The 12,713-nt window shown below is 38.2% G+C and overlaps 1 protein-coding gene across 2 annotated transcripts in view; it reads left to right on the forward strand.

Annotated features, from left to right (window-relative positions):
- The first annotated feature begins 234 nt into the window (after positions 1-234).
- GABRG2 (gamma-aminobutyric acid type A receptor subunit gamma2) overlaps positions 235-12,713 on the forward strand; it is a 61,137-nt gene continuing 48,658 nt past the window's right edge. For both annotated transcript variants that reach the window (XM_066559921.1, XM_066559922.1), the window contains exon 1: positions 235-351. In XM_066559921.1, the coding sequence (XP_066416018.1) occupies positions 245-351 (107 nt within the window). In that variant the 5' untranslated portion in view covers positions 235-244. The remainder of the gene's footprint in view (positions 352-12,713) is intronic.

Genomic DNA, 12,713 nt, shown 5'->3' on the forward strand with positions numbered 1-12,713 from the left:
CTGCCAGAGCTGACGTTTTCTGATTATATCTGCAAAGGGCTTGTGCAGATCTAATTTCTCTCCCCCTGCATATTAATTCCCGCAGCTGGGCGCAATGTCTCATCCCACTGACGGGACCTGGTAGGGAGGAGGGAGAACTACTACCAAAAAAAAAAAAAAATTAAAGAAGGGGACGGATCCATCTGCAACCGAGAGGAAAGGGGGAAAAAAGCTGGGGGGGGGGGGTGGGGGGGCTGGAATAGAGATGATTCCTCCAAATCCAACAAGCCTGGGGAGCACTGCATTCTTGAATCCTGCATTTTCTCTCAAAATGATGGTGTGGGCACTTCTGTTCTTCTCTCTCATCCAGCGGTAAGATGTGCTTTCTGATTCTGTTTGGGAGGGTGGGGGGAGAGGGAGGGCTGGGGGGGGTGAAGAATCTGCGAATTTGCTGAGCTGTCGTGAGAATGCCAGAGGTTTGGACAGTGGCATTGCATTCATCCATCTCTAGCAGCTGAGATCTTGGAATGTTTTATTTCTCTTACAATTGTTGTCGCTCTGACATGGACAGAGGGAGGGTGAGCGGCGGGTGTGTGTGATGGTGGTACATGCCGGGCTGTTCATAGAATTTGGTGCCATATTAATGAAGCCCTTTATCTCTGAATTAATCGCTTGCTCCGGTGCACGGAGCTGTGTTTTGCGGGCACAATGTCCGTGCATTCCTGCTTGTTTTCCCGGAGCGGGCAGCCCCATCATGGCTGTGCGGGGCTGCGCGGCGGGCGCGGGCAGGGCTGGGTACCAAGGACAGGGATGCGGGTCCCGCACGGCTCCTCCCGGCTCCTCCCGGCTCCCCGGGCTCCCTCACGGTTCCCCCGGCTCCGCACAGCTCCTCTGGGTCCCTCTGAGCTCCCCCGTGTCCCTCAGAGCCCCAGCATGCCCAGGTGCGGGCGGCCGCAGCTCCCCAGGGGATGCGATAGTTTTGGGGTTGAATGTTTCCAGCTGGATGTTCCCAGCACACCCGGCTCGTTCTGCTGCATGTGTGTGCATCACGCACCGAAACGGAAAGGGGTGAAAATCCCACAGCACAGGAAGCAGGAGTTCATATGTGGATGAGCAGAAAGTGGAGGGCGGGAGAATTGCTGCAGTGCCAAGCTTTCCGCCGGAGCAGACATTCCTGCAAAAATGTGTGGACTGTGCTTTTAACAGGTTAGATGAGGCAAAATCTCTGCACGGCAGAGTGTGTGGCCTTCCAAGAGGCAACAGACCCCTCCCCACAGCTGCACAAGCCATGTTGTCACTGATACCTTCCAGAAGTTAGTGCCCACTCTGCTACTACTAATGCTAGATTCACATAGGCTTCGCAAATTTTCCTTCTTTCCCCTTCCTTCCTTTTACATGGACACTACCATACCAAAAAGTGGGTTCATTCTCTTTGTTTTTCTCTATTGCTTGGTTTATTTTTCTTTTTATTTTCTTTTCCTTTTTTTTTTTTTTTTAATGTAAAATCAGACTTCATACCTGCAATGGTAGGATCTTAGTTCTAAGCCAAATAAAAGGCCAAAATGTTTGGCCAGGGAAATTAAAAGTTGCTAGGTTTTCAAGTAACTTTTTCCCACACAAAAAGAACTTCGTAAAGAATTCCTGTGAGAAGAAACTAAAAGTGGTTGAAAATAGAGTAGAAAATGAGAAAACTCAATGAGCCTACCATGAGGGTACTTTGGTGTTGGGAGTAAGACAGGTGTGAGGTATTTTTGACCTTTCTAAAACCAGTTATGATTACTACCTGCATACAAAAATGGAAAAGTCAATTTTTAAAGGATTTTATGATGGGCTTTCATATTATTTTGACATAAAACTTCCACTAAAATAATCCCAGATACTTATTTTAGCACACTTCCTTCTTTTCACTCATCTTCAGAAAAGCATCGCCTGAGAGGAATTTTGCCAAAATTATTTCATAAGCTTTAAAAGAAACCCTTCATAATGCAACTTATAGTTTTAGCTCAACAAAAAGTTCTGTATTCTGTTCACAGCTATCTGATGGCCAAGATGGTTTCTTTTCACAGCCTCCTGACCTCATAATTTTGAAGAATAAATCATACACTGAGAAATAATAGCTAAAAGTAAAGTGAAAATTATTCTCAGTGCTTCACAGAAACATTTTAAATGAGTGAATATGCATATGTGATTTTAATTCTAACAATCAGGACATTTTCCTCCTCCCATTGTGGAAGAAGCCTTGTTATTAGTTTTGGAAACTCAAGGACCAAGATAGGGTTATAAAAGTTGAACTTGGATACCATTTATTTATAGCCAAGATTATAGGTTTTCTTTGTTAAAAACTCATCAAACACTTCAGAAAGAGGGGTTTATTATTTTATTGTGTGTCACTTTTCAGGACACTGAAATTTAGAAAGGCCAATTGAACACTAACAAAGATGCTCTATGTTAAACATCTGAATAAATGTATTGACATCAATCAGAACACACACAGAAGTTTAAGTATTCATAACATTTGATCAAAGTATTGATTACCATTACTGTGCAGAAATTTAAACCCTGTTAATATAAAAAATTACTATATAGGGAAATTTATCGTTGCAAAATCATTAATATTTAGAAGATTGAGGAAAGAAGGGGAAAGTTGAGACACCACTCTGGCATTAATGCAAGTAGCTAAAATTCCAGGATTAGCTCCAGTAAAACATGAATGAACTCAGAAAAAATGTCCCTTTACAATACTGTAGTATTTTATCTTTAGAAAATTTGTATCAGTTTTATGAAATGCACAAAGTACATCCTTACAACTGGGCACACTAAAGTTTTAGGTAGTGCTTTTTACCTGTTGGTTTCTCAGGATTCATAACTGGACTGCAAACTTCTTGCACAAATTTCCCTCCTCCTCTCACCCCTCAGATCAGTGTCACAGCAGTGTGCAGTCCATCACATGGGCTTGGAGCTGTGCTCAGTGAATATTGGTCAGATCAAGCTCCCAATTTCTGAAAATTGGGACATAAAAAATCCACAGATCAAAAGACAATTTAAAATTATTTAAGAAAATATATTTGTACACCTGATGGGGTTTAATCAGAACCAATTATTTGATGGTCCTCATCAAACAAACAACATGTATTTAAAACATTACATGTAATAGAAATCACCAGCAAAGTTTCAAAATATTTAAAGCTGTACTCTGCACGCTTCTTATATATGAGGTTTATCAATTATTTTTGCACAGCTTTAACAAACTGCCACCAAAAGCTACATAATACAGTGGAAAATAATGTTCAGATGGGGAATGTGAGACTTTTTTTCCACTTGTTTGTGCCCAAGTAGTTTCATGGCAATATTTTTATGCTGCAACTACATGCCTAAAATTGAAGACTGTCAAGACTGATCAAAAAAACCCTATAAACAAAGCAATCATTTTAGCATCAAAATAGTCTGGTGCCTAAGTGAATACATGTATTTTATTAGTAAATTAATGAACATGTGTGTAAGTAAAATTCTTTTGCTCTGGTAAAGTGATGTGATATAATAACAAGAATATCCTTCATATGGACAGTGACTTAGAATTACTGTAAAACTTGCCAATATCAGTTTGGTGTAAATCCTGCAGCCATAGTTATTAATACTTTGCCAAGAATTTCTCAGTGTGTAACACTGACACTAAGCCAGAGGTCCCATCACTGGAATAAGGAGTTGCTCAACAAGAGGCAATTTCTCACCTCCCAAGGATTGGTCCCCTTTGAAGAAGTGTCATGATAGAAGATGTGGATCTAAGTGCTGTTAAAATATGACTTTATCCTTATCTCTGATACCATGAAACTGAATATTTCATACACTCCAGTGTTTGGATCAGCAGAGCTAAAGCTGTGTGGACACAGGTCCTGCACTATTTGACCATGTCAGGGGAGCAAGGCCTGCCTGTGAGGTTTTCATGGCCATGCTGCATTCCTGACCGCTGGGAGCTGCAAGCCTGGGACACAAACTTAGAACAGCTATTATTGTCATAAAAACAGTACCAAAACTACTGACCTAAAGTAGATTTGAAAGTGAGGTTAAATTCTATTGCTAATAACTTGATGGGGCAAAAAAACAAACTACAGACACTGTTTCCCTACTTGAAAATATATGATTCAGAAATATGGATGAAACCCTTTGACTAACTTGTGCTGTAGTGACTGAACCACCTAAACATAACCTGCGTGCCAAAACTCATGTACTCCAAAATACTCCAGTGAGTATGGAAAACAATGTTAGATTCCTTTCAGAAAGTTTGAATCTTCGAAAATTATAAAAATAAAAAGTGAAAGCTGCTAATAAAAAACTATAGAAACTAACTACAATAAAAATATCTTAGGAAATTATTAAGCTCTTTTAATGTAATATTTCCCATATTATTCATATTATATGTCTTCTTCATGGCCATCCAAATCATGCTTTAGGGTCTTTAGGGTTTAAAATGTTCAAGATTAATAGTAATCTGGAAAAAATATCTAGATTATTTGGATTGTGTTTGTATTGGTTTCATTTATACTACATTCAGTCTATTGACATATATCATTAAATTCTGTAGCAGTTGCACAAAAATTTAAAAGGGAAGAGGAGTGAATGGATGAAAGGCAAAGAAGCAAATGTCTGGTCAAGGGGAACTCTTTCCAAGTCTCAGTCCCAGTACAATTAAACTCCTATATGCTTAAGTAATGACCACCACTTTCTCCAATGGAGAACTGAATTGTCAATCGAATAATGAATTATTAAATTATTAGATAGAGCATTAGACACAGGTGACCAGTAACAGATGCACATACATAGGATGGTTGATTCCTTACAGTACCTTGCAGACATACATTCCAGTAAGCTCCAAAGCAGAGGCAGTTTTAAGGTCAGTAGCTGTGCCTGGCACTGTCCTGCAGAGAGATGCAGTGGCTCATTTGGAGCTGGCTCAGTCCCTTCAGCCTTCCCCTTGTCACAAGGAGCGTCAGCCACTCTGGCTGCAAAACATAGATATAGATATTAATATAGATATAGTTGTTATTATTATTATTATTATTATTATTATTATTATTATTATTATTATTAATAATAATAATAATAATAATAATAATAATAATAATAATAATAATAATAATAATAATAATAATAATAATAATTACTACATATATAGTCCTACATTCTTTTAGGGTGATAATTTGAGGACCTATTTTTTAGCATTCATGGGGATAATTGGAGTGTTCTGGGGTTCTCTCTTGGTGCAGTCTGAACTGCAGCTTTGCAGACCATGGCACCTGCAGCCCCACTGACAGAAACCTTCAATGTAGAGAGAGAGGTGGTTTGTGTGAAACTGGCAGTGAGTTGTGTAAGACTGCAAGTGAAGAACAAAGTGGAACTGGAGGAAGGATTAATGTGAACTCAAGTTCAGAAAATCACAGAATCACTTTATCATTAGGGTTGGAAAGGATCTCTGGAGATCATCCAGTCCAACCCCCCCTGCCAAGGCAGGGTCACCTGGAGAGGTGACACAGGAAGGTGTCCAGGTGGGTTTGGGATGTCTCCAGAGAGGGAGACTCCAGGAACCTCCCTGGGTGGCTGTTCCAGGGCTCTGCCACCCTTAACATAAAAACATAAAGAAGTTCTTCCTCACGTTGAGGTGGAATTTCTTGTGTTTCTGTTTATGGCCATACTCCTTGTCCTATTGCTGGGCACCACTGAGAAGAATCTGGACACATACATATAAACACAGAGATTAAGAAAAATACCCCCAAAACCTGATACAGGATGTCAGAGGGGTTTTTTTTCATTGTTATGCTCTATAGCTTATTTAATGTAGCTCTTTTAAAAACATTTTTTCTTTTAACATGAATGATAAGATAGAATTGTCCATTTTCCCAGTTTTGCCTACTAAGAAACCAACATCATATCCAACACTAATGCTGAAAATCTCAGCAGTTCTTGGAATCTTCTCACATGGCAAGGCCTCATTTTATCCTCAGTAATTCCTGTCCCACTGAAGTCACTCTGTTGCTGAGGAAAGCCAGGGCATATCCAGTATAGATTCATACAGGTAGTTTTGTGCTTATCTAAGAACTGGGAAATCACCCAAAGTTAAATTACAACTCAGTAAGGATCTTCAAAAAGGGTATGTTACACTGCAAAATGCTCTTGCAGAAAGCTCTCAACCTACATTCCAGCTGATTTACAATACCTCTAAATATTTTTTCCTTCATTTCTTCTTTTTTATCTTATACAGATGATCAGCTAAAACTTCACACTCCACTTCAGACCACAGACTGTAATGTAAATTGATCTTAAATGGCACATAAGTCTTTCCCTGGCCTTCTGGACAAAAAAGGAATTTCTCCATTCTAGAAAATGAGCTGTTTTCTCTGAATGGAACTCCTGAACAAGCACCAGGGAGGCTTTTTGAGAATATAGGAGAAAGAGATGTATTCATTTTCTTTTTAGAAAGGATATGATAGCTGACAATAGCAAAGGACATCCAGATAACTTCACTGGAAGTAGATGTAACTTTCTGGGCTCAAAGCAGGAAGCTGTTTACTTCATACAAGACATGTTTCTTATACAGTGAATAAAAAGACCTCAGGAAGTACCAGGAAAGAACCATAAATTCCAGAAAAAAAGAGCCCACCACCACAGTCAGGTATCTATAATTGTTATTAGGTAAGGAAGATCCTTTCTCATGGAATGAGACTAAAACTCATTGAGCACCGATGAAACTAGGGACTAAACTGCCCCTAGGGAAAACATCTAACACACAAAAACCAGGGTGAAGAGAAATTTTAGATGCTAGAGAGATGAGAAAGGGACAGTATAAAATGTCCATTGTAGATGTACTTATCTTTTTAGACTCAATTTGGGGAGTGACTTTTGATGACTTTAAACTTAGCATTCACCGCATGCTTCTTTGTGATAATGGATTTTGGCCTAAATTGTCATGGTGCTGTAAGGAGCAGAGTGTGCGAGTCTGAATTCACCTAGAGTGTATTCTTGTGGAGGTGTAATGTCTTTAAGGACATTTTATTTAGGTGAGCACCTACCTCAGAAGAGCTCTGGTGCAGTAAGTGCGAGCTTTGCTGTTTGAATTGGGTCAGCTTTCCTATTTTAATGTCCAGAAGTAACCTGCTTATTTGATTCTTCTAATGAAGAAGAAATTTCGCTTTGCATTAAGCCAAGAACTGAAAAAAAAATCAAAATAGAAAATAACATTAATTGCTTTTAAATGTTTCATATGAAGTGGTTGGAACATAATTTATATCAGAATGTGTAACCATCTCCTTCAATGTGAGAAATTTACAAAAGGACTAGAGGGGTTTTTTTCATCCGTATGAAAAAAGAGTGGGTGAGGGGAGATACATATTTTCACAAGTTCCAACACCTGCCAACTGGCTCAGACAAACTGAGGTAAAAGAGGGGTGATGGTGGTAGGTTGAAGAAAACTCTTGAGAGAATAGTGAGGATTATATCTAGTGTGATTCTGGGGTATTTGTATAGTTGCAACAAAAAATTAATATGCAAGTCTTGTCAGACTGAATATTGGGTATTCAGTCTGACACACGGTGATATCCTCTTATTTATATAACAGTAATATTTTTAACACAACTGCTGTCAAAAAAGGAGGCTTTAATGCTGATGAAAACCACCAGTGACTGCATAAGCAGAAGAGAAATGTAACAAATACCTTCCCATGTAAATGAGCACCTCAGCTGCATAATGTTTTTTCATGTGATGTCCTAAGCAACACAGAAAAAGTTGACTACAGCAGCTTTACTTGTTCTCTCTTACATAAAGGACATAGAGCATGCAATGATATGATCCCTGGCTGAAAACTTACAAAAATGTTTTTCTTCTTAATAAATGGGGTGATGCAGAGCCCAAATATTTATATAGATTCAGGGAGAAGAAAAATATTTAAAATCCATTAAACTCAGTGATAGCACTCCATTATAGAAAATCTCTAGCTGCATGTTTCTGAAAGAGGAGAGATTTTGTGCCCTTATCTTTTGCACTTACCCTCTGCTGTTGGCAGCTGCCAGATGCAAAATACATGGCACAAAACACCACTGATTTGACCCAGAGTAATGACTGAATTATGGTTACAGCAAAGTGATAGCAGGCAAGAGAAAGTCAGTAAATCATACAAGAATCTTAGTGCAACAGTTGATCACCTCTAAAAAAGAATATCAATATTGTTTAAAACATTTTCATATCTTGAGGATCAATTCTATTTTTTCAGATCTAGTGTAAGGACATTTTCACACATATTCAGTAAAGAACAACACAATGTGTAGGCCTAGCTGTGAAATCTGGCCATTGTGTATGAAACTAAATATTAGTCTTACAAGACAGACCTTTCATCTGTTTGCAGACAGCCAGCAAAACATTAAAGAAATATCATTTTTACCATACCTAAACCAGCATACACAGATTATTACCAGAAATAAACGATCTAATGTAAAAAAGGTATTTAAAATAAATGAAGGATAATAATGATCTTTTGGAAGGGATGGAATTAGAAGTTATTTATTTTTTATGCTTGCATAAGCTCTTTCTTAGATGTTGCAGGTAGTCATGTATGAAATTGTATTTTTTACTGAATTTCATCTTGGACTTTGATGTGAACCCTTGAGATAAAAGGCCACCTTTCCGTCTGAGCTATTTATCTTCAACTTTTTGAATGCTCCATGTTCTGCTGAAAAATACTTCTTGTTCTAAACATTTATGAGAAATGCCCCTTAAAGGGGATCTCACACATACCCTAATAACCATCTGCCAGAATTCCTGCCCCCCAGAAAAGTGGATAATATGAGAAAATGAATGCTTTCCTTCACTAGTGGCTCAATGTTATATTGTGTAACACAAATAGCATGTTCTGGTCATATGAAGCTTTTGTTAATCCACAGCAAGATATCTTCAGATTCAAACAGAACTCTGCCTGCTGCAACAGATTGAGGATTATCCACTAAATACCACTTTCATTTAATTCCCATAGATTATTTTCCAAGAGAGAGAAAAAGAGATAGCAGGAGGAAGAATGAGGAAAAAAAAACATTAAGAGAAATTAATCAGATAATGCTAGAAAACCTTACTAAACTAATCAATGTATTAGTCAATGTGTTATTAAGTGATGCACTTCTGGGACCCACTGAACCACACATATGTTTGCCAGAGGCGGAGAAGTGTCCCCAAAGCAGAATGAGATGTGCCCATGATAACCAGGCCCCAAGATCAGTTATCTCTTGGACATTTTGTGTACATCCCACTGAAGGGTGGCAGAGTTTGTGCTCTGCTTTTCCTCACCAAAAACTGGTGAAGACACAAGAGACTTCACACAACAAATTAACACTAAAAGGGCTTCAATCAGGTGGACAACAGATACTAATGCAGGCAAGGGAAAACAGCTTATCAAGAAGTCTGCAATGATTTTTTCCCTCTGCTACCCTGATCAATGCCAAATGTTTCTACTTTTATAGCCCTAAGACTCATTCTTCCAAAATTTAAGCTTTTGAACTGACTGTCTGTGCAGAAAAATAATCACCTGATCTCCCAAAAATCAACAACATAATTCTATATGTAAATCATCAGCTCATTTTTGTGAATAGACAATATTTTCAAGACAACTGTGGTACCATGGTGGCCCACACAGATAAAACAGGAAAGGCAAAGAGGCACACAAATTTGTGAATGACAAATGCCAACAAATAATTGATATATAATTTAAATTACAGTCAGCTTGACCTTCTTAGATGAATTACTGATAGCCTTTGGAGTTACTTAATTCAAGGAGTAAGGACTTCAGCTATGAGTCCAGGAAGGTTGCACACTTGCTGTGTATGAGTAAGAGTCAGAAGTGAACCTGGTCTGGAAGTGAATTATGAGGACCAGAATTATACAACATTTATAATATAGTGACAAGAAGCCTGCTATGCTTCGAACAGAGAACAGGGGATTGGGAAGAATGAGTTATTATGTTCAAATTAACAAAGATGAGAAATGCAGAGCAGCCATTTGCATGAAGTGAAGACAGTGTGGGTATATGTTTTGGGAGTCAGAGAGCAGAGCCATTCCACACTTGAAGAAGAACACAAGAGGGAAAGCTGATAGTGGCTTCAGAAAGAAGATGGGGTGTGTGACCCATGTAATAATACTTACACTGCCAAGAACTGTCTTAGTAGCTGATCTTGAATACTGAAAAGACACTTTTGGCTTCTCTATATGTAACTTAAAAGATGCATTCTGCTCCTTGAGGCAGTGAGGGATCAAACATGTTTGAGTATTAAAATTTTGTTTTGTAAAGGAGTAAAGAAGTCACTATTTTCTGGCAAGGTGAGGATTTGGAAGAGGGGAAGGTTACCAGCAGTCAAATACTTGGAGGTCCTTAGAATACAATTACAAATATTACTACTCTTTTAATGAAGCCAAATAATTAACCACTGTCACAGACCATGTTGTATTGAATAAACATATTGGATATTTGTAAGCTCTTTGGGGCAAGAACAATCCACAATACATTAATAATGCCTTTTCTCATTTTATTTCCTGGTTTCTAATGGAAATGCTAAAAAACCTCACTAAGCTGCTTTAAGGACTTATAGCATGCACTTAAAATTACCTAAAACCTTAATAAGGCTCTAATGTAGCACATGAGATTAAAGTCATGACAAATCTTTTGGGCCAAATTCCTAAATTCCACGTCCAGCACAGCTAACAAGGCTATGAAAGCCATATTTAAATGGTGAACAACATGAAAATATTCTTCTCTGCACTGGTTCTTGTGATCCAGATTCACAGCTCTGCCTCCTTTATGTCAAAAGGTTGTAAATCTAAGGTACTGCTCTTTTGTCCAGGTGAGGACAGTTATCTTACCTCTCACCACGTGCCAACAGCACCTCCAGGGACAGTTCATTGCTCTGAAATTAAATTAAGCAATTCCAAATTACCTGCTATTAATATCCAACCACTTTCAATGACTGTTTTATCCATTTGATGTATTTTAACCACTTAATAGCCAAGCACTTTTACTCTGGCACACGTCTTAATAGGGATTATTTCTATAATGAGTTCCAAAATTTACTATTCTGTCATCTAGGGATTATATGTGCGAAAACAACCCATATATAGATTTGATATTAAAAGAGAATATGAATAATTTTAGCCTTACTGATTTCAAAAAGTAGATTTTATTTTAGGCTTTGAAATAAAATTAATCTTTGGCCAGAAACCAAGAAATTCAGCTCTTACGGTAACTTTGAAAAAGTTCAGAGCATGTGAAGGCTTATGGTGAATACTAAAAGGGAAAGTTGTGAGCAGCTTTAATTATACAATTTATTAAGGAAGGAAAAAAAGAAAAGAAAGAGGAAAGGTACTATATCTCTAAAATAAATTCTTTTGTTACCATCCCCAAGGCTCTATCTCTCTTCATCTTTCTATAGTAGATAAGCATAGACATGATTAAATTCAATGCAACATATATTCAGACTAAATAATGAGAAAAATTTATTATCTGCAATCATTACCTGCATATGCAATGTTCTGAGCTCTTCAATAAAATAGTAATGAAAGGATTTAATGAAAAGCCCAGAAGTTTAATAGTCAAATTACCTCCAATCATAAATAGTGTATATTTTAAATAGGACCTCTCAGTTAACGAGCAGCAATTCCAAGTGGTAGGTAAACAATGTATTTCTTTAACAAAGATGCCATGTCTGCAATGACACCTTGGAAAACAGGCTGAGCCAGCTAAGCTGGGCTTCAGTTTTGCAAGGTTTTAAGCATTCAAGCCTTTATCCAGGAAGACACTTTCATTTGTGTTTAAATGTTTACCAACATGGTTTTCTGCACAAGGACTGGAATACTGAGCAGCTGGCAGTATGGAAAGCATAATCCTGGAAAATCTGACAGATATAAGCTAAAAGTGCAACATTTGCCAGCAAATTTATTCCATTTATGTCCTCTCTTCTAAATTATTTCTTGGTTAATCTGTCCTGGAAAACTGTAGAGCTTAGAATAACACCTGTTTTTTATTAAAAAAATTATCCTGAGGTGTGTTTGCCAAATTCCCCAGGATCTCAGGAGGATAAATTGCATGCAGAGTTTTACTTCAGTGGTTTCCAGTGGAATTTCTTTTTATCAATACTCTGTCAGTTATTCTGCACAAGTCTGTAGCTCATAAAAAGCTGCTGGGTCTGTAGCAAGGGAAAACTGAAGATGGATTTATCCATATGGGAGATATGCTACGACTAGTGAAACATCTTCATCCTTAGCTTCTGCTCACCTCCCATTAATTTTAGGGGTTTGCAGATGTCCATCCTTACTTGATGGTCCCATCAGCATCTGCTCAAGTCATGGAAAGACTCCTGTTTTTAAAGAGTTTCTGATTATGCAGTTTGGGTAAGATCCAACAAAATCTCTGAAGCCTCATGGTGCCTCCTCTGATCATAGAAAATAGGGTCTGAAACCCTTTGCATTTTGCCAGTGAGCCTTTTCTGAGTTGCCATGAGGCTTTGTGCAGCTACCCTAAATTCCTTTGTGGACCTTGCTTCAGTGCTCACAACAAGTACAATCTCCATAAATGCCCCCACATGTAGCTGGTGCTTACATCTCTTCTGAGGAGACCCCACAGCTGGCATGGACTAATCCAAGAAGACCTGGTAATGACACATGGTAACATCTGCCTATCCCTGCTTGGTCTTTGAAGCTCCTTGCTGTTGTGC

Source organism: Molothrus aeneus, chromosome 15, assembly GCF_037042795.1.
Source record: "Molothrus aeneus isolate 106 chromosome 15, BPBGC_Maene_1.0, whole genome shotgun sequence".
Classification (NCBI taxonomy): Eukaryota; Metazoa; Chordata; class Aves; order Passeriformes; family Icteridae; genus Molothrus; species Molothrus aeneus.